General features: G+C 50.6%; 2 protein-coding genes across 6 annotated transcripts in view; one reads left to right on the forward strand and one right to left on the reverse strand.

Annotated features, from left to right (window-relative positions):
• The window catches only part of CLU (clusterin), a 28,983-nt gene extending 24,540 nt beyond the window's left edge, over positions 1-4,443 (reverse strand). Inside the window, exon 1 of the mRNA XM_059697548.1 lies at positions 4,362-4,443. Coding sequence (XP_059553531.1) covers positions 4,362-4,428 — 67 coding nt within the window. The 5' untranslated portion in view covers positions 4,429-4,443. The remainder of the gene's footprint in view (positions 1-4,361) is intronic.
• SCARA3 (scavenger receptor class A member 3) overlaps positions 3,660-22,356 on the forward strand; it is a 33,719-nt gene continuing 15,022 nt past the window's right edge. The window contains exons 1-4 of one of the 5 annotated variants that reach the window (XM_059697543.1): positions 3,662-4,077; positions 18,027-18,122; positions 19,574-19,693; positions 21,833-21,931. In XM_059697543.1, the coding sequence (XP_059553526.1) occupies positions 4,071-4,077; positions 18,027-18,122; positions 19,574-19,693; positions 21,833-21,931 (322 nt within the window). In that variant the 5' untranslated portion in view covers positions 3,662-4,070. Of the gene's footprint in view, positions 4,078-17,043; positions 17,066-18,026; positions 18,123-19,573; positions 19,694-21,832; positions 21,932-22,356 lie in introns of those variants that run through there. The other 4 variants (XM_059697544.1, XM_059697542.1, XM_059697545.1 and 1 more) reach the window with 4 other exon arrangements.

Below are 22,356 nucleotides of genomic sequence, written 5' to 3' on the forward strand. Positions count from 1 at the left end.
AACAACAGATAGAGGATCGCAAGAATCAAGTCAAAGATTTGAAATACGAAGAAGCAAAAAACACCCAACCGGAAAAGCAAAAAGAAAAAAGAATCCAAAAATATGAAGATAGTGTAAGGAGCCTCTGGGACAACTTCAAGCAGACCAACATCTGAATTATAGGGGTGACAGAAGATGAGAGAGAGCAAGATATTGAAAACCTATTTGAAGAAATAATGACAGAAAACTTCCCCTACCTGGTGAAAGAAATAGACTTACAAGTCCAGGAAGCACAGAGAACCCCAAACAAAAGAAATCCAAAGAGGACCACACCAAGACACATCATAATTAAAATGCCAAGAGCAAAAGACAAAGAGAGAATCTTAAAAGCAGCAAGAGAAAAAAAAGTCAGTTACCCACAAGGGAATACCCATAAGATTGTCAGCTGATTTCTCAACAGAAACTATGCAGGCCAGAAGGGAGTGGCAAGAAATGTCCAAAGTGATGAATAGCAAGAACCTACAACCAAGATTACTTTACCCAGCAAAGCTATCATTCAGAATTGAAGGTCAGATAAAGAGCTTCACAGATAAGGAAAAGCTAAAGGAGTTCATCACCACCAAACCAGTCTTATATGAAATGCTGGCCGGGGAGGTTTTAAATTGCACTTCGTTCTGAGTAGCGTAATAAAATCTCACACTGCCCCACTCCATCCCACCTAGGATATGGTCATCCCTTTGTCCAGCATTTCCATGCTGTACGTACAGTACAATAAGGTAATTAAAGAGAGAGTCCACATTCACCATTCATATAACTTTTATTACAGTATATTGTTATAATTGTTCTATTTATTAGTTACTGTTGTTAATCTCTTGCTGTGTCTAATTTATAAATTAAACTTTAACATAGATATGTATGTATAGAAAAAAACATAGTACATTGGGTGACCCAAAAAATGTACACACACACACACTTTAAATAATTATAAAGGCAGTGTTAATTACAATGCATTTCATTTTCAAAATTGAGCTATCAGCTGTTAAAGTGTGTATACTTCTTGAGGGGACACCGTGTATGTAAGGCTCACTACTATCCATGTTTCCAGGCATCCACTTGGGGGTCTTGGAATGTATCCCGCACAGGTAAAAGTGAGCTACTGTATTAAAAAATTCCAATATTTGGTAAATGTAAAATGAGAGGGAAATCTATAGACATAGGAGAAATTTCAGGCGAATTTCTGGGAGGAAGCAATGAAAGATAAGAAACTTAAGAACTGTGAAAATATCACATAGTTCAGAAAATGAGCCCAAAAAGGCCAACTTAACACTTCTCTGGACAAACATCTTCAATTGAGAATGTTGATGGATTCTTTCCCAGGGAATTCTATTGCTTATTTTAAAGGGAAGCCAATGAAAAAATAGGCTAAGGTCCAACTCTGCTCACCCAGAGCCCACCTACAAGCAGACACCAGTATCTTTCGTCTTTGCTGATGCATCTGCATTACCATAGCAACGCCTCAGATCCTGGGAGACTGAGGCTCACGTGACAGACTCAGAATCCAGATTCAGGGCCCTGGAGTACATCGTGACTACCAGGTAGGCAACATCCTCTCTGTCCGCGTAAGAAACGTCCAACCTGTAGAGGATCTTTATGAGTTTATTTGAGCCAAACTGACGATAATTGCGGGGAAGTAAGTTCTGAAATGACAGTTTCCTGTTCCTTTTATACATTTGGAATTAAGTTAGGAAGTAAGGAAGATTACATGAAGATGGGGAAAAGCAAGACAGGGATTGGATGAGAAGACAGTTAACAAGATTATGTGCTCTCTGGAGGGTGCTTACCTTTGGAGGCGTCTGAAAGAAGAGGCATTTCAAAGGTGCGGTAAGCTAGATGCAGAGAAACAATGGGTGGGGCTTGCTCAAGGCAAAGATGTAGCTTTTACTAGGAAAGCTAGAGGTCTCCTCAACGTGGTAGCCTGGCTCCTGGCTCCCTCTCTCAAGGTTGCCTTGAGGTTCTGTTGAGATAATGGAGAGAATGCACTTTGGGAACCGAAACTTGTCCTTGGGAAGTGGGGGAGATTAGAGATAACTGAGCATCCCCCTTTCTTTTTTAAAAAAATATATTTTTAGCCGAAACCGGTTTGGCTCAGTGGATAGAGCGTTGGCCTGTGGACTGAAAGGTCTTGGGTTCGATTCCGGTCAAGGGCATGTACCTGGGTTGCGGGCACATCCCCAGTAGGAGGTGTGCAGGAGGCAGCTAGTCGATGTTTCTCTCTCATTGATGTTTCTAACTCTCTATCTCTCTCCCTTCCTCTCTGTAAAAAATCAATAAAATAAATAAAATATATATATATTTTTATTGATTTCAGAGAGGAAGGGAGAGGGAGAGATGGAAACATCAATGATGAGAGAGAATCATTGATAGGCTGCCTCCTACACGCCCCCTACTGGGGATCGAGCCCACAACCCAGGCATGTGCCCTTGACTGGAATCAAACCTGGGACCCTTCAGTCCGCAGGCTAACGCTCTATCCACTGAGCCAAAACGGCTAGGGCAGCATCCCTGGGTGGGAGAAAGTTTCTCTGCCCTTCGGCTTCACCTACTTTACTCCAAGGGTTAAATGGGGATGGGCATGGAGGTGTAGGGATATGGGGAAAGGGCTGTGATCCCTTCTCTCACTGCACAATCCTGGATCCTGCCCATCCTGCCTTAGCAGCAGTGTTCACACACCTCAGCACCAGTTACTTGTTTAACTGTGGGCTTCCCTCACCAGATGCACCTTCCTGGAGACAGTGCTGGTGTGAAGTGTTCCTCACGCTCATAGAGTTTGGGGCAGAATTTGGCACATGTAGGTGCTCAGCAAACTAAATGTTTGTTTCAACAATGAAAAGTAACATGTGTGAAGATCTCAAAGGAGCGCCTATGACGAGAGTCACAATTTCTTGCTGGAGGTCAGTGTCCCTCAGATGTCACTCTTTACATCAGCGGCGCCTTCACCAACAAAATCACAGAAGTTGGGCCCTGCTGCATGGCTCAGTGGTTGAGCATCGACCTAAGAACCAGGAGGAGACCTAAGAACCAGGAGGATTCGGGTCAGGGCACATGCTCAGGTTGCAGCTGGATCCCCAGTGTGGGGCATGCAGGAGGCAGCTGATCAATGATTCTCTCATCATCATCATCATCATCATCATCATCATCATCATCATCTCTCTCTCTCTCTCTCTCTCTCTCTCTCTCTCTCTCTCTCTCTCTCTGACATCAATAAAAATATTTTTTTAAAATCACAGAATTTGGGAATGCTGGGGGCCCCGTTCTCTCAGGTAGGAAACCAAGGTCTGGAGACGTGAAGTGGCTGCCCAAAGTCACCCCCCTAGGGTGGCAGAGCGAGAATGACCAACCACTCTGGTCTGTTCGGGACTGGGGGGTTTCTGGGGTCGCGGAACTTCCAGGGGACAGTCCCAGGCAAACCAGGGCGGTGAGGGCTGGGGCTGGATCCTAGGGATCCTTTTTGCTTCCAGTCCCTCTACCCCTCAGCGGGGAGAAAAATGTCCAGGGCGAAACTCCAGCCGCCACCACCACCACCGTCCACCCCCACCCCGCGCCACCAGGCGGCCCCCACCGGCCAACGATGTTAGAAGAGCCTTCCCTGCGCGCTCCCCGAGGTGCTGCGCGAGCCGGGGACGCGGGCGCAGGGACCCACGGCGGCACAAAGAGGCCTGGCCGCGGCAGTTTTGAAAATACCAAGGAAGTTGATCTGGGCCAGGGCCCAAGAAGTGACGAAGAGGGAGGGCGCGAGGGAGGGCGCGCGGGGATCGGGCGGCCGCAGAGCTCGCCGGCCTCCAGCGGGGAGCGCGGGCGGCGGGATGGGCGGCGGGCGCGGCGCCCCCGGGCTGCGACCCCGCGCACCCTCCCCCCGGCGCGCCGCCTCCGCGGCCCCGCGCTCCAGCAGGACTCCGACTCCCAGCCGGGCTCCCGCAGGCGGCGCGTAGGGCGCGATCGGTGCCCCTCGAGGAGCCGCCGGCTTCATCCCGGTCACCCCGCAGCTCGAGCCGCCCGCAGCGAGGGCCTCCCGAGGCCCCGGCACCAGGGACCATGAAAGGTAAGCGGTGCGTGCGCCGGAGTTCCCTGGCGAGATCCTGCGGAACCACCCCGCCCAGGCGGGGCTGAGGAGGGAGGACTCCCCAGGGCAGGAGTTCAGGGGACTGCTCCCTGCCTCTCCGACCGACCCTCTTGCGGAAGGCACGGGGAGGACAGCGTGGAGCCCTGTAATCCCGAGGAAGGGGAGAAGAACATGGAGAAAGTTCTAACAGTCCTGTCCCGCTCATGGCTCTAGCCCTTAAAAAAAACGGTTTTAAATTCTAAAGAGGTTCCTGATCTCTTTACCTGGACAGCGCAGAAAGATGTAACCAGTCCAGCCTCTGCAGTGTAAACCCCTCCCCAGGAGAGCCATCTCGGAGGCTCCTGCAGCCCCACTAGCCTCTGTCCTGCCCCAGGCGAAGGGCTCTCCTCCGGGAGTGCCAGCCCCTTCTTCAGAGAGCCCTGCGTGCGTGCGGTGCCTGAGTCCCCTGGGCCCTGCCCTTCCCAACCTCCGATCCCTGGCTGACCTGCCCTGCCCTCTGACCTCCTGGGAGCGAAGCAGCTAGAGAAGAGGAGTGGTCTGGGCCTGAGCTGTCCCCCGGGCAGTGGGTCATCAGATGGTGGCCTTTCCCGCCAGTTTTCGGGATGGAAACAAGAACCGTACTGGGTTCCGGGTGCTCCTACCTGGGCCTGGCTTTCCTGGGACCTGGGAAGGAGTGCGCTTGGTCTTCAGGTTCCTTTTCAGTTGCAGGGAGAGGCTATGGGACAGGGAACCGTCAGCGTTTCTTCGTGCTGTCTCCCGTCTTTTGTCTTTTCTTTTCGTTAATCCTTCCATGCACCCAGGGCAGAAGCCTGTGCTCTGAGCAGTGAGAACTCACTACCTGTTCGGCTCACTTGAAACTATACCCTCAGGTGGTGCTGAAAAAGCGGCTGTTTGTCTCTTTTACGTGTAAAAGTCCGGGGCTTCTCTGATTGAATACAGTCTCCATCGTTGAGGAAACTGAGGCCCCCACAGGTGGGACCAGCGGCACAGCACGGGTACACAACCTGTGCATCCCCACCGGGGCCTGGGCTCGGAAGGCCTCGCCCTGGGTGAATGCTCTGCGGTCACTCTCTTGAAATTCTTAATAATTTCTTTAACAAGGGACCCCCAATACTTTGTTTTTTGCACTGAGCCCTGCAAATGATGTTGCTGGTCCTATGGGCAGGAGTGAGGACTTGCTTAGGATTCACAGCGAGTCAAGGGGAGTAGAGCCGGGGCTGCTGACTTCCAGGCCCGAGCGCTTCCTTCCCTGTGGCCTCTGGTCCCTTTGTCCTTCCCCATGGCCTCACCATCTTGGGCAGTCTGCGACAGGCAAGTTACAATCAACCCCAGGGAGTTCGAGTGGCAGCAAGGAGGAACCTCACCCAGGAGCCATACACTCCTCGGTCAGCCGCTGGGGGCAGGTCATTACCCAGAAGCCTCCGGGAAGGTCTTAGACCACATCTCCCCACAGGCCTGGAGCCCACGCTGCTCTCAGCCTTAATGATGCTGCTGAGATGCTGCACATTCTCAGAGTGGTTTGGCTCCACCGACCACCCAGACAAACCATAGAGAAAATACAGTGCAGGAACGACAGGCAGGGCCGAAACCCTCTTTTTAAAAAAAAAATATATATATATATATACATATATATATTTTATTGATTTTTTACAGAGAGGAAGGGAGAGGGATAGAGAGCTAGAAACATCGATGAGAGAGAAACATCGATCAACTGCCTCCTGCACACTCCCTACTGGGGATGTGCCCACAACCAAGGTACATGCCCTTGACCGGAATCGAACCTGGGACCCTTCAGTCTGCAGGCCGACGGTCTATCCACTGAGCCAAACCGGTCAGGCAGGGCCGAAACCCTCTTAAACGGAGGAGACACCCACTCCCACGGAAGAGGGAGTCAGACACACACGCCCCACCTTTCGGAAACTCAGCAAGGCCATTCTCCTCTGAGCGGAGCAGAAAGGAGCTGGCGTGACAACACTTAGAGGAGCTTCCTGAGGAGACCAGCTGAAACCTGTCGTCATGTTATCAGGCCTCGGGGTCCTGCTGGCCGGGAGGCTGGGAGTCCCAGAAAGAAGCCCAGTGCCTGCCCCTCTCGCCTCCTTTTCCCCGCGCTCAGCCAAGAGCCTCACCACATGGGGCCCGATTGCTGCCCACGGAGGCCTCAGGCAGCTCTCCTGTGTTTTCCCTCCAGTCTCCAGGAAACCTGCCTGTGATCTCCCATAACAGACCGGGGACCGGGCTGCAGAGCTTCGGGGAAGCTGAGGGGTGATGCCCAGCGCACCTCCCTGCAGGGGCTTCCCTCGCCCTCCCCAGGAGCCAGGCATTGCCGCCTCTCTGCCTGAGATGGAAAAGGCAGGGCAGACAGCAAATATTTGGCCTTTGGGATCTGTGGAGTGTGAAAAAGCCGGATTTTTTTCACCCAGATGGAAAAAGTAAAGTGCCCGGCAGAGCAGCCCTTCCCCAGGGCAGTGCTGCCCATGCTTGGCCAGGGCCCCTCCCATCCGAGAACGATATCTGTTGACAAAGATTCACCACCCCCGCTCAGAGCCAAACACAGTGATGTGATGTTTTGGGGGGGGGGAGAGGGGTGTTGGCGGAGACGGTACTTAAACAAGAAAACACGTTCTCTGAGGAGCCCTGCCACCAGTGGCCAGGGGCCAGGCCGCCTCTGCCAGCCAAGCTGTTTCCACCCTGAGGCCCCTCCTGCCCGCCCGCCCGCCCGCCAGGCCTCCCAGGCAGCAGTGTCTTTAGATGCAAGCTGGCCCCTGGCCCCAGGCAGAGCCCCTCTCACACCGGAAGGCCACGCAGCTGCCTCCAGCCCCTTGGTGATGGGCCCACCTTGGAACTTCCCTCTGACTTGTCAGGGCCATGAAGAGCCACCTGTGGGATTGTTTCCACAGCCTGAGGAGAGCGTCCTGTGGTGGGAGCCCTCCCAGCTATAGGAGCCGCACCCCCCACCCCCAGACGCAGCCTGGCTCTGCATTCAAAGCGTTTCTCTCTCTCTGGGTCTGGTCTCCTGGGTGTCCCTGCAGCCATCCTGCTCTGATGCACGTGACTCAGCCCCGGAGCTCTGGGCCTGAGTGCCACTTGGGCAGCAGAAATGACTCGGTAGAGAGCTGGTTGGAAGTGGGCCTGCTGCATGGGCCACTCTTTGCCCCCAGGAGACTTGTCCTCAGCTGCCAGGGACTGGGCAGAGACACGCCCCACTGTTCCCTCAGCGGGGGAGGAATAGCCCTTCCCCACGAATCAGGGAGCAGTACCCACTCCCTGTGGGCAAAGGACAGGCGGGGGAAGAGGGGGCAGTGGAACACAGCAGTGCGATCCCAGGAAAATCCACCTCACAGCTCGGTGAGGGGAGATTTTATCCTCTCATGAATGGGCAGACTGGGTCCCCTTTGGAACCCTGACCTCCATCCCCAGACCCCGGGGCACTAGAAGGAGCCCGAGACTAGAAGAAAAAGGAGCTGATGCGGCAAAAGTGTAAAGACCCACTAAATGGCCCAAATCAGGGGAGGGGGAGGAGCTTAGATGTTGGAGATCAGCTTCAAACTCTCAGACACACACACACATTGGTCACCTTGTCATCCAACTGGGGTCATTTTAATAACTGAAGACTCACATCCCATAGCTAATTTTGGAGAGAGGAAAACGAATTATTTTTCTCAGTAGATGTTGGTGGATAGCTTGGCAGTTTTCATGGACAGGCAGCTGTGCTGGGTGTTAGAACTGGCAAGTACAGTAACATGAGAGACAGTGCCAGTCATATCTACACTGCCATGTGAATTATGCTTAATTTAGCAAGTGTGTGTGTGTGTGTGTGTGTGTGTGTGTGTGTGTGTGTGTGTGTTGAGCACTGCTGAAGCCACGCTTAGGTCTGGCTCTGTCATAGACTCGCTTTATAACTGTGATGAAGTCATTGATACTCCCTGGCCTCCAGTCTCCTCCTCTGCAAGTAGATTGGCTGATCTTCAAGGTTCTTTCTAGCTAACATTCTACTCTATTGTTTTTCCTTCTGTGAGGGTACACACATACACACACACACACACAATTTAGAACTGTAAAGCCCACAGGGTAGTATAAGAATGTGAGTTTTATGAGCATGGGGTCTCGTCTGCCTCTTTCCTGCCTCACTCCTGCACAGTGCCTGGCAGAGAGGAGGTGTCCACCTCATTCATTCAGGGGATACATCTGAGTCTTCCACCGGGTTGGAATCCTTAAAGGCAAGTATCACACCACGGCATCCCCAGACTCTAATATAGATATTCAGTGAAGATTCATGCTTCTATTTAACAAACATTTATTGACCAACTGCTAAATGCCAGGGTTTGTACATTCATGTATTTCTAATGTCCAAGAAAGATTCAAAGAAGAGCTCAGAGATTGCTCTTTCTCTCAAGGAGCTTACCCTTTGCTAGGACACTTCAGATTTGTGCCCAAATCATTAAAAAAAAAAAAGACTAAAAGTGGTAAGTGTCATAAGAGAGGCAGTTTGGGGTGTTATTGGTTCTTCTCCTGTCCCTCCTCCTTTGCTGGATGTGTCTGGTTTCACCTGTGAACTCCTCAGTCCTTACTGGGCAGCCATTCTTTGAACAGTCTTGCCCAGTTTCATAGATTTGCCATGGGAATAGGCTGACGGTACCAGATCTCCCCTCTGAGCTCCAGTCATCTTTCCAACAGTGTCTGAACATCTCCAGATGCACACCTGCAGGCACCTCCTTCAAGGCTCAGATGAGATCCCTTTATGTTCACCTGAATCCAAGCCACAATACTGGTTATTCTGGGATGTTGTCCCACACTTTTCAGTCAACAAACTTGTATTGAGTGCACGCTTTGGGGAAGGAAACATGCAAGTTTAAAGGCAAACCAGGATGGTTCCTACCCTCAAGCAGAGACTAGACCTTCACTCTTAAGAAAATCAGATAATTGCCCAGCTGGTGAGGTTCAGTGGTTGAGCATCAACCTATGAACCAGGAGGTCACAGTTCGATTCCCGGTCAGGGGCGCATGCTTGTGTTTCGGGCTCGATTCCCAGCAGGGGGATGTGCAGGAAGCAGCCCATCAATGATTTCATCATTGATGTTTCTATCTCTCCCTCTCCCTCCTGCTCTGAAATCAATAAAAATATATTTCTTAAAAAAAGAAAATCAGGTAATCACGGGAGATGAGGGAGAAGAACAAATGAGTACTACATAGGGCAGATTCAGTAGGAATCACCTGAGATAAAGAGAGCATTTCAAGTTGGGGCAGTTGAGGAAGACTTTAGGGAGGAGTTGAAGGGTGGGCAAGATTTTGGATTAGGTCAGTGGTCAGAAAACTCATTAGCCAACAGAGCCAAATATCAACAGTACAACGATTGAAATTTCTTTTGAGAGCCAAATTTTTAAAACTTAAACTATATAGGTAGGTACATTGTTATTAACTTAATTAGGGTACTCCTAAGGCTTAGGAAGAGCCACACTCAAGGGGCCAAAGAGCCGCATGTGGCTCGTGAGCCGCAGTTTGCCGACCAGGGGATAGGTCATTCAAGGGACAGTCAGAAGAGGCAGGAGTCAGCGCTGGGGAAAGCTGGGCATTATGTCATTGGATAAATGTGTTTAGGGGTGATGGGTAGAGATTTATCTGAAGTTGAGAACTGGCTGAGAGACACAGGGAGTCACTAGACCAGGGGGCCTTGGGTGCCATTCTAAGGACTCCCAACCATGTGCTGTTGACAGTGGAGAGGATTTGGAAGGGTTTGTCAGGAGAGGGCGTGGTTGCTTCTTCTCCCTGGAGACGTTGGGAAATCTCTCCTTTTAGAGAATGAGGGGAAGAAAATGAGCTCGTGAAGGAGCCAAGAGGAGTGGTCAGGGACTCGTGAAGAGACGTAGGATGGTAAGTCATGGAAACAGAGAGGAGAAAGTTCCAAGAAAGAAGTCAACAATGAGATTGACTGTTAATCAACAGAGCTGGCCCAGGATGATCTGATCTAGAGAAAGACAGGCGACACGCGCTAAGAAGGGCATGGGTAGCTTGGTAAAAACAGTGCAGGGCGGCCTTGGGTCAGAGAAGTTTCAGAAAAAGGGAACTAAGTAATTAAAGTAAGAAGCAGGTTGGCTTGTGGTCAGGGGAAGGTAGAGGGAAAGAGGAGAAGGGAGAATTGGAGCCATGGTGATGAAGACGGCAGGAATGCGTGAGCTTTGCTGTGGAAGGAAGCAAGGCTCTCTTTATGGGGTCCTCAGGGAAGGACATGGACATAGATTTTTTGCATTACTAGTTGCATTTAATCTCCTTATGGCATATACTCATCATGAAAACTTTTGAAAAATACAGAAAAGCAAAAAATAACAGCCCTCACATGAATGCTTAGCCCTGAGAGATAATTGACAAGATTTGGATGAGCTTTCTTCCAGAAATCCTTCTGTGTATATTGGCACAGATTTTTTTTCCACATAGTTAAGATTAAACTATCCATATACGTTTTTAAAATTCAACAATAGCCCAGCCAGTGAGGCTCAGTGGTTGAACATTGACCTATGAACCAGGAGATTCGATTCCTGGTCAGGGCACATGCCCGCGTGGTGGGCTCGATCCCCAGTGTGGGGCGTGCAGGAGGCAGCGATCAATGGTTCTCTCTCATCATGGATGTTTCTATCTCTCCCTCTCCCTTCCTCTCTGAAAAAAGATTTTAAAAAGTTCAGCAATACAACATAGCTGTCTTTCCTGGGCAATAAATATAGGGCTGCTTTATTTTTTCAATGGTTGCATACTATTCTATAGTACAACTTTACAATCATTTATTTAACCAATCCCTTATCGATGGGCTTTTGAGTCATTTACTTTTTTCCTCAGGTGTATGTGGCCTCTAGTGATAATTTTGACACATCCATCTCAGCCTCGTTGAATATGTATTCCCTGATGGGGGAAATCCTTAGAAGGGGGATTGCTGAGTCCAAAAGCATGCTCATTCCAAGTGTGGATGAGTGCCACGCTGGGCTCCACATTACAGGAGGGCCTGTTCCCACACACCTTCGCCTCCGCTGGGTTTGAAGCGAAACAGCTGGAGGGAGTTAGGGGAAGGGGAAGAGTTTAAACCTAAGTTTTGGTCTTTTCAGAAAGGGAGGAGGTGAGCTCATCTTTGGAGAATGGGGTGGGCTGAGAACAGGAGGAATCTCGCGGGAAGATCCAGGTGGCAGCACTTGACTGAGCCCGAACCCACACCACGCTCTGACACGCTTTCACCAGGCTGGGTTTTCCCGGCACAGAGCACACAGGCTGAGGAGAGACAGGCACAAGGGCAGGACAGAAAGCTTAGGGCTCTAGGCAGCTGAAGCTAATCCCGGGGGCGTGGCTGGTAGCCTGGATGAGGTATAGCCTATAAAGGCTTGGTGCAGCCGGGATCAGGAAAAGCAGCGGGAGAGGCGGGAGAAAGGCGCTGAGATGGTGCAGCTTTACGCTCCAGAGGGTGGTCAGGCTGAGCTGCGGCCACTGATCCTACAGACTCCAGGTCATGGGGCCCCGAGGTCCAGAGGACCAGTGGACATTCAACGTAACGTTGCCTCCACTAAAGTTGCTGGTGGGAGACAGGATGAAGACATAATGCAGTCCAGGTGAGGTACTATCCAGAACAGTGTTCCCCGATAGAGGTGCACCTCTGAATACCATTTCCATGGGGTTTCATAGATCACTTCTTTTAAAGAATGGCAGGGAGCTCTATGGTCAAGTAAGTTTGAGAAACATCGAATTAGACAGAGATTGAAATGGGCTTATTTTTTTTTGAAGGACTAAAACAATTTTAGTGTATTGCTATGAGTTTCTGAGATGGTGGAAGAGTATGCAGCATTTTCCAGACGTACTTGATCAAAGAACCCTTTTCACGAAGAGTATCTTGGAACTAGTGTTCTGCAGGACGTGATTTAGAAAATGGATTTGTTCGAGGTTGGAAATGGGTCCTGAACGTGACAGGCATGGGGAAAGGAAGACGAATGACAGCAGCAACTCCTTAGGACGGGATGATCCTGATAAAAATGACTGTTCCTACCATTTCTCAAGTATTTACTATGTGGCAGGTACTTTTCGTGTATCGCCTCGTTGAATTTTCCCACAGCTCTGTAAAGTAGGTGGCATTCTCTGTTTTTGCACGAGAAGCTCGGAGAAGGGAAGGGAAGTCCCCAAATGAAAGATAGCATGGGCCTCAAGTGGTGACCATAGACACCAAGACTCCTCCCGCCCCTCCCATCCCACAGATTACAGGGTTTGGGGGCGGGGGGTGGGAGTTGCTCTCTGCACAGAGATCAGTGTGTATGTGATGGGGAGGGCTGGGGTCTGTTGCATTGAGTGAATAGCCTGGGGTCTCTTCTCAACTAGAGGCCACAGTCCCCCTTGAAGGGGTCCTCAGTCATGGGGTGGCCACTTGGAGTTCTCACAGGGGCCAGGGAATGCCACTGGCAGTGAGGGGGCCGGATGCCAACTGTCTGCGTGGTGTGGGAAAATCCTGTCTCATGAAGACTCGTGCCACCCAAATGTCACGAGTGCTCCAGTTAGAAACACCGAGGGCCGGGGAGGGGAGGAGAGTCCTTTGGGATGGAGGGGGAATTTGCCCACAAGCTCTGCGGTCCAGGAACACAGTGAGTGGAAGGCAGCAGGCAGTGGGAGGCTGTGGGCTGGCTCGGGTTCGGACAGAGGTGGCAGGGGGTGAGGAAATGCCTGTCCCAGGTCATGGGGTGTGGAGTTTAGGGCTGAAGGAGCAGAAAGGAGGCCAATGTTCCGGGGAAGCTGATCCTGACAACTTGTTGAGCAGGAGAATTTGAAAGGGAAGGACCAGACTCATCAGAGCCCAGACGGGCAGACCGATTCCGTCCTAATATAGATGCGCCCACAGAGGAAGCCTCCGGGGAAGGGGGGATAGCAGGAGGGTTCTAATGCAAACAATTTTGCAACCTTAATTACAGCATTCTGCAACCTTGGACTATAGCTATTCTGCAGGTTTAAATATAGCACTGGCTCCTGAGAAGGCTCTCAAGTCTTTATTTTTACTGACCCAATTGGCTGTTTTGAAAACCCGCTCTGTGAACCCTGCAGAAGATAATCATCAAAATATGTTTCTTGAAGTTCCCAAAGAAAAGACCTTTTATTCAGTTCCTCGAATCTCCGCCCCCCCCCCCCCCTTGCCGACTCCGCGGGAAGATGGCAGAAAGGCTGAGGAGTGAATGAAGTCCACATTTTCAGTCAACCAAGAGACAGCTAGAGTCGCCGACCGCAGTTGAGTTAGCAGTTGGTTAACGGGTCCCGGCTCTTTTCCGCCTCCCGAAGGAGAAGTGAACCGAGCTCAACCCCCGCGGAGTCAGCAGTCACGCCGCGCAGTGTGCCAACAACACATGCACCTTCCATCAACCCTTCCACGTGGCGCTGGGAGCAGAGGCCTGAAAAATGAGGAGTTCGTCCCGAGGCTGCCCCGTGTTTGAGTTGGATGTTATGACCTTCGGTAGGAGAGGAACAGAGGCCCTTTCAGATCTCCAGCGGTTGCTGCTGCTTTATGAGTCTGAGCGTGCCACGCTGGCTTCGAAGGCGATTGGATTTTTTTTTTTAAAAGACACTGCCTGTAATTGGGGTAGAGATGGCTAGATGAAGAGAGAGCCTGGCTGTGTCAGGGGTAGGTAATTCGTGGGCCTGGCTTCTTTAGCTCAGGGACCAGGATGCTCCCCGTGACACCTCTTGGGGCCTCTGGAGCAGGGGGGCAGAAGCTGGCCTGTAGAGTCTTAGGTACTTGCTACCCAGAGCAGCAAGCTGTCCCAAGCTTGTCCTCACTTTGTCCCAAGAAAGGGGCTTTCCCCAAGTCCATGCATTACCCTATCTTCTCCGGTGTCCTTTTCCAAGCTCACCCCCTCCTGTCACAAGAGCCTTTATCTGGGATCAGCAAAATGAAAAAAGGAAGAGAGAGAGAGAGAGAGAGAGAGAGAGAGAGAGAGAGAGAGAGAGAGAAGGCAACAGAGGCTATTGGAAACATGGCTTACAATACGGCGACTTCTCCAGACACCTGGCAACCCATAATGTTTGATACTCAGGTGCCCCTCACTGTTCAGCATGTCAGAAGTCTTCGGTTATCCGTGGGTAATTTATGTGTGACACCGGGAAGGACCAGGGCCTTATTTTGGAGGGCCATAAAAACACCAGGGGTATTCTAAGATAATTAACTAGGACACTAATGAACCCCCCCCCCCCCAAAAAAAGAAACACACACACACACATAACAACACAAAAGAGGACTTTTAGTTTTAGGAGAGGAATATTACATCCCTTGTTCTAGTTCTGAGAAAAGGAGGAGAAGCAGATCCTAAATTTTGCTGCACCTCCTCCCCCCGCCCCCTCCCCCATCCATTCCTTTTCAATGCAAACATTAGGCTCCTGGGTGTTAATTTTTTTTTTTAATTTATTTTTTAAATATGTTTTCCTTGATTTTAGAGAGAGAAGAAGGGAGAGAGAGAGAGAGAGAGAGAGAGAGAGAGAGAGAGAGAGAGAGAGACATCTGTTGCCTCCTACACACTGCCTACTAGGGATCAAAACCACAACTTGGGCATGTGCCTTGACCGGGAATCGAACTGTGAATGGGATGACGCTCAACCAACTGAGTCACACTGACCAGGGCTTAATTTTAAATCTCTACTGCTCTAAGCCTTTGCATCTCAATGCATCAGCACACCCCAACACTCCCTAGCCATGGAGAACTCTAAGAATAAGCCATATTTAAAACACATTTTAAATCACTTATGTTTATATTTGAATAAAAATTAGCCCTTAATTGAAACAACAGAAGTTGACAATTAGCTAAGGATGCAGGCCTTCTCAAAGGGCCAGTGAACCCATCTGTTTTGAACACCCACTATGTGGTCAGCCCTGTGCTGAGGGAAGACTTCCTGACCTCAAGGAGATGACGAACTGCTGGGAGGCCAGACATGTAAACAGATGCCAGGCCTGGTTGGAAGGGCTTTGCCCAGCTCTGTGGCCTGTCTGAGCTGGGTATATGCATTCTGCAAGCATTCTGTATGTGTGTGTTTGCATCTTGCTTCAGACATGTACGAACCACTCACTAGCTGGCAGGTCACTGAACCTCTCTGAGCCTTTGTAACATGACAGGTGGGGTCTGTGACTTACAAGTGCCCACGCCCCTTGACATAAGGAAGATCCAAACCTCTAGAGATCTTCAGTTTATTGGAGCCAAACGGATGACAATTGCCGCGAAGCAAAATCTCAACAGATTGAGAAAATGCTCCAGAGAATGTCAGTTTTACAGCTTATCTTATACATCAGAGTCAAAGGAAGAGACATAAGGGAGTTACATGAAATTCACTGGTGGTAGTTTAGGGAGGTGGGAGAAAGCAAAGCGGGGAAATCTCTGAGACTGGGTAAACAGAGGCACCTACTTCTCTTACATTGTGGGTACAGGATAGTTAGCAGTTAACATTACAGCGCATAGAAATGGTATGTGGGGAACAAGATAACAATGAGGGGCCCTGTGGTCTCTGCCCTGGTGCTGGCTGTGTCCTGCAGGGTCCAGAAAAGAAGGGGATCACTTTGACATTCCAAGGGTATGTTATCTTAGATGCAAAAAGACAATAGACAGGCTCACTTAAGGTGAAGACTGACCTTTGTGAAGGAAGCTGCAGACCTAGGATGTGACCACCCGCCACACGCGCTTTTAGTTAGGCGTTTTTATGTTCAGACCATCCTGTGCGATTACTTTTTTTTTTTTTTAATTCCTCACTCGAGGATATTTTTCCATTGATTCTTAGAGAGAGGGAAATATCAATGTGGGAGAAACACACGTTGGTTGCCTCCTGCATATGCCCCAATTCTGTTTCTTTGTTATGGGGTGGGGCCACAACATTAGTAACCAGGAAACAGAATTTCCGGAGGATGAGGCCCAGAAATCAGGATTTTAAAAAGATTCCCAGGTGATTCTAATGTGCAGCCAAGGTTGAGAACCACTGCTGTAAACACTTCAGAAAACGGGTACAACCAACACTGAGTCAGATCACCCCAGAAGGCATGGGAAGGGGCAGGCATGGGAGATGGATAGGGAGAGGAATATTCTTTTCCTGTCTCTGTCAAGCCTGCTCGGCCCAGTGCCAAGGGGGAGAACAGATTCCTGTCTAATCAATCATCTTCTAATCAATTAGAGACTCTGTCCTCAGGGCAAGCTTTTTCTCAGTTCTTTATGTCTGTTTCTCCCTCCCTCTGACCGGAACAATCTGGGGGTAATGTGAATGTAATGAGCCCGTGCTTACAAAGAGCTTGGCTTGTAAAAGCCTCACAATTGCTTTGGATTGTGTTCTCACTAAAGCAAACAAGGCGAAAGTGGAGAGTTGCTATAGCATTCCCAACCCGACATAGGTAAGTTAGGGGTCCCCAAGGCCCCAGGCTCAGCCCTGGTGAACAGGAAGTCCAAAGAATGAGAAAGAGAAGAGAGCTCCTTGGGGATGGGGGTGGGGGTGGTGGTGGGGGGGACTGTGAGTTACGGAGCTGAGACATGAGCAGAGGGAACAGGGCCAAATTCTCGTGAACCCTTCATGTAGAGAGAGCTGAGATCCACCCTGGCAGCTGTCATTTCCCTTCCCATGGGCTGCTCTGCAAAGGACCGGAAGGGGCCCCTCTTTTACTTCCCGCTTGCTAATGATTGCCAATTGGGGGGGGGGGGGGCTCTCGAAGGGACAGCAAAGTTATAACAAAGCTGTGTGCTTTTCAAGGGGGTGTTTGCTGAAGGCTCGGTGTCAGCCTTGCTTGATTTAAGTCTTCCCAGATTCTTGCAAAGGCTATAAACAATGAAGTGATGAAATTAGTCCCAGAGCCAGAACAGGGAGGAGGCCTAGTCACGAGGGAGGGCAGAGGAGCACCATCAAGGGGTGGGGAGGCATGAGAAATGAGGCAGGACGGCCTAGAAGGCAGTTCTGCTCCAAGGAGTGGAAGGAATACCTCCCTGAGGGGGCCGGAGATGGCCGGTAAGTCTGACAGCCGAAGCGTTGTTCTAGCTGAGACCATCAGGGGATGAGAGAGCCTGAGGATCCGGGTCAGAGAGAGCACAGGAAGCACCCAGGATTCCTAGGAGGCCCCACCCGAGACCCCGGTTTATGGGAAAGGCGAGGCAGTCCTGGTACCCTCCCGGGGAGTTATCCTCTGAACTCTTGGCGGATGGATGATGGATAGCAGCCTAAGACACAAAGCAGGGCTGAGCAGGCTGCTTTCAGAATTCATGTACAGGGGTGGGGCAGTTGGACCAAAGACCCCAGCATAAACCCCAACCCTAGAAGGTGCTGCCCCAGGCCCTGTCACCCTGCGACAGCCATTCTGGTTGCTTTTGTTTATTTGTTTGTTTGTTTGTTTGTTTTGGCCCCAGTCTTTTCTGATTGGTCAGTCTTCTACTGACTGCTCAGCACCCATACTTGTGGTGGAAGATTCTGTGTCTCAGTCCAGCTAGTGCTCCTTGAAAAAAGGGGCGTGAGGGCAGGAGGCTGGGGGGTGTGGGGGTGGTGCATGGGGGTGGGGTGGGGGATGCACCTGTTTCAGTCACCATGTGTTCAGGATGAAAGGACGCTGAGCCAGATCAAGCAACTGGCTCTCATTTCTTTTCACTTCACTGAAAGGGGGCTGAGCAAGGTGCATACAGTGTAGGAAGCTGAACTGGCCCATGTGTCCTTTCCACCTTGTGGGAGATCATGGAGTCTTTTTACTTGGATGTGTGGGGACATCCCAGTTTCTCAGCCACTCAGTTCTTACCTTTATCCCTGTTTTCTCTGCCTACCGTCAGGTCACCTGCAGCTCAAGGGGGCCAACTTGGACCCAGGCGTGTGTGTGGGGAGGGTTGGACAGGGGCTGGAGATCGGTAATGAGTGGGGCGTCTGGAAAGGGGTGGGTGTGGCTCAGGGTCCCGCCTGGCATCTGACTGCACTTGGCTCATCACAGTGAGGTCGGCTGGTGGCGACGGAGATGCGTTGTGTGTTTCCGAAGAGGAGCTGGCTGGTGACGAGGACATGCCGTCCTTCCCGTGCACACAGGAGGGTAAGGGCTCTTGGGGGGGGAGGGGGGGCTGCCCTCTGACCTCTTCTCTGTGCTCCTTGCTCCCATCCCCAGGCTGGTCACTCACCTCTCTCCATGTCTCCAAAACCCTGGCTGTCCTTCTCCCCTCTGCTTCCTCGGCGGTAAAAAGGCAGAGTAGCACGGAGTTTGACACAAGTGCCACCTGTCTCCAGGGCCTCCCCCGTGAGACCTGTCGGGGACCTGTGCCATTTCCCCCAGGGCCTGCCTCTCAGCGGGCACAGAACTGTCCCCGTCGTGTCCCCTGCCAGCCACGTAGCCTATCCTCAGGCCCACAGGACCCAGCGTAGCATTTGGCTCGTCTGAGTTGTTACCCGGAGCTCTCCTTGGTGGGTTTCAGTACAGACTGGAGCAGCTCTTCTCAACCTTGGCTGTGTGTCCCTTGTAACCACCCAGGGATGCCTGCGGGTGGCCCTCAGAAACGCGGATGCCTTTTGGTCTGGAGTGTGAACGAGGCATCGGGAATTTTTAAACATTCCTGGTATTTCTAACGTGCAGCCGGAATGGAACGAACCCTAGAGATTTCACAGCTGGAACGTCCCTGCCTTCTCCCTGAGCATTAGCCACCTGCCAGCGTGGCCAGGCATACCTGGTCCTCTCTTTCCTCTGTACTAGGGACCACCTTGTAGACTAGAAGAATTCATTTGGTTTCCATAAGAATTGCTGGTTACTCTTGAAGTTTGGGGACTGGTGATCGACCTTCTGGTTTGCCTGGGACTGAGAGGGTTGCCCAGGGGGTGTGACTTTCAGTCTTGACAAACCATCCCGGTGCACACCCTATCGCGGAGTTCCCGTGACATGAGGCTTTCGGTGCTGAAACCAGGGAAGTCCCAGGCAAACCGGGACGGTTGGTCAGGCAGTGGTGAACCGTGTGCTGGCTGCCGCAGGCTGTGGATGCACAGTAGGGCTAACGTATGGGAAAACGTGTTTGCCCACAGCCAGGCTGCATGATGATGCCGTAGAATCACGGTAGTGCTGGGTGTGCTGTGAAGACCCTGGCTCTGGTCTCTTCGATTCCTGAAAGCTCTGGGGCCTAGAGGGAAGGCGGTGAGATGGTAAAGAATGAGAACCTAGAATAGTGATGGCGAACCTTTTGAGCTCGGCGTGTCAGCATTTTGAAAAACCCTAGCTTAACTCTGATGCCGTGTCACATATAGAAATTTTTTGATCTTTGCAACCATAGTAAAACAAAGATTTATATTTTTGATATTTATCTTATATATTTAAATGCCATTTAACAAAGAAAAATCAACCAAAACAATGAGTTTGCGTGTCACCTCTGACATGCGTGCCATAGGTTCGCCATCACTGATCTAGAACGTGGAATGAAATGCGAGGAGACCGGCCGGGGCAGGGACCCGGAGCTCACCTTTCAGCTGCAGCCTCAGCCACTGGCCTCTTTTGCGCCCCGACAGGCCGGCCGGGACCCCGCTGCAGCCGCTGCCAGAAGCACCTGTCTTTGCACACGTCCGTGCGGATTCTTTACCTCTTCCTGGCTCTGCTCTTGGTGGCCGTGGTCGTGCTGGCCTCTCTGGGTGAGTGCAGACCCCCAGCAGCATCCGGGGAGTCCCGGGCTCCCCCCGCCCCTCCGCCCTCCCAGGCTGCAGGGGATTTCTGATCAGGGCTCCAGCAGCCAAACTCCCCTACACAGACCAGCAGACCCCTGCGGCAGGGCCCAGAGCCAGGGGTCTCCGTGCCTGGTTCAAACGACAAAGACTGGCTCCTGCTTTCTGGTCAGCGATGGGCTGTGTGATCTGGAGCAAGGCCCTTCCCCTCTCGGCACCTCCGTTTTCCGAGAGATAAAATGAGAGGCTAGGACGACATCCGTGATTCCCAGTGTTAGCCCCGTGTGAGATTCGCTGGGAGCTTTAAATAATATATTGATGCCTGGGCCCCACCCCAGTAGTGTAATTAGTTCATGTATTTAGGCTTTCCAGATGAGCCTGCTGAACACCCGTAGTTGAGGTCACTGGATCAGGTGATTTCCAAGCCCCTTCCGTGGTCTTTGTGACCGTTTCTCAAAGTGAGGCTGGGTGCCTTCCCGCCTCGCAGTCACCGCGGTATTTGTGGGAGTGCAGATTCCTGGGTCTCAGCCAGACTTACTCCATCAGAGTCCCGCAGGCGCAGCCCAGGGACCCGGAGGTCGTGGGTTCCTGGCACACTGTGGTTTCTGTGCGTGGTAGCTGCCCCAGGTGAGGCATACAGCTAGACTCAGGTAACTTCCGCCTTCTGGGTGCTACCGGCTTATGGTAAACTGATGGAAACACATGGGATGGCTTCTCACTGCAACTGCATTCGGATTTTAAAAATCCAGACTTCTTTCCTAAGGAAACAGTACGTGTGTTTGCCCTAATGGACTAGACATTAGAGACAAGGCTGGGACTCGGATGAGACCAGCGGGGTGCGGAGGGTGCCTCACGCTAGGTGCTGTGCCCTGCACGCATCCGGCCCTGAACAGGGGGCTGTCTGGTTCCGACCCTGGTTAGAGAGATAGTAAGTCCTCACTCAGTGTCATCAATAGGTTCTTGGAAACCGTGGCTTTAACGAAATGACATATATGGAAACCAGTTTTGCCATAGATAACTGATATAAACAAGAGTTAAGTTCCTACACTATATTTCTGGTCACAAAAGTATCATCAAACTTCTAAATAAAGACCCAAAACACTTCTACTATTAAACATTCAAATAAATGTGAGTGATACATACATTTAAGAAAGATGAATAAGGACAAATAAGATTGTTTTCCAACCCAGTGATTCCCGTCCAGGGCTGTGGGTGGCCAGAGCCTATCCCGGCGGCTCAGGGTGCGCTGAGGGAACCTGCCCTGCACGCCCTTCCATCCCAGGGTGCATCACACACACACACACACAATCAGAGGACCCGGGGCCTCTCACTGTTACCAATTAAATCTCACAGCTCTGACCTACACAGTGTTAATCAAAGCCCATGGCTCCCAAGCATTTGGAATCAGCATTTTATTTTATTTTTTTTAATATATTTTATTGATTTTTTACAGAAAGGAAGGGAGAGAGATAGTTAGAAACATCGATGAGAGAGAAACATCGATCAGCTGCCTCCTGCACATCTCCCACTGGGGATATGCCCACAACCCAGGTACATGCCCTTGACCGGAATCGAACCTGGGACCCTTCAGTCCGCAGGCCGACGCTCTAGCCACTGAGCCAAACCGGTTTTGGCGGAATCAGCATTTTAGAGCTGATAACAACCTTAGAAGTCATTTAACTTCACGTTTTCTTTTTACAGATGATCCAATTGAGCTCTAGAAAGATTAATCAACTTGCCCAAAGTCACCCAACACATTTGAGGCAAATCTGGGACTAGAAGCATATATATATATATATATATTTACACATATGTGTAATTATGTATATTACACATTATAATATGTACATACATTTAAGACATACATATACAGCCAGGTATATGTACACATAAAAATATAAACTTAAAGGAGAGATAAAAACAGATATATGTCTATAGGTAGGAATAGTTACATAGATACGTATTTTTAAGAGATGCATGACAAACGCTGGTCATAGAAAGCATTTTCCCTCACCGCCCCTGGGAAGCCCCATAGAAGAAGGGCTGATAAAAACGTCTTTCTCTGAGGCAACATCCTGCCCCAGTGTCTCACCTGTATTTGCTCTACAGTTTTCAGGAAAGTAGACTCTCTCTCCGAAGACATCTCCCTGGCCCAAGCCACTTATGACAAGAAGCTTGTGTCTATGCAGGAAAATCTTCAGGGCCTTGGTAAGTGTCCAGTGTCCAGATGTGCTGACTATGATAGAAAACGAATGGTAACTGGGGTAGGGTGATGGTCACCCCCCAACCCCCACCATGTGCCTCTATGTTTTGGTGCCTGGAGCAGGGCAGCCTTCACCAACTTAGGCCTAAGGGAGGAGGGAGGACAGCCATGGCTGCCTGCTCCCTGTTCAGCTGGAGAACCACCCATTCAGGAGGGCTGCTCCCCGGGACTGGAGGTTCTGCGTGTGGTAGGGAAGGAAGCGAAAGACAATTCATTTCCCTAATATCCTCATGCAATTCATTTCCCTAATATCCTCATGCATCTGAAGTTATTTTTAAGACCTTCTAAAGCCTTTTAGTAAGTCAGCCCTTTCCTCATCACTACTTTAAAGTGTGCATGATTCAGGATACTCTTTTTTGTTTTGTTTTGT

Source organism: Myotis daubentonii, chromosome 5 (genome assembly GCF_963259705.1).
Source record: "Myotis daubentonii chromosome 5, mMyoDau2.1, whole genome shotgun sequence".
In the NCBI taxonomy this organism is placed as follows: Eukaryota; Metazoa; Chordata; class Mammalia; order Chiroptera; family Vespertilionidae; genus Myotis; species Myotis daubentonii.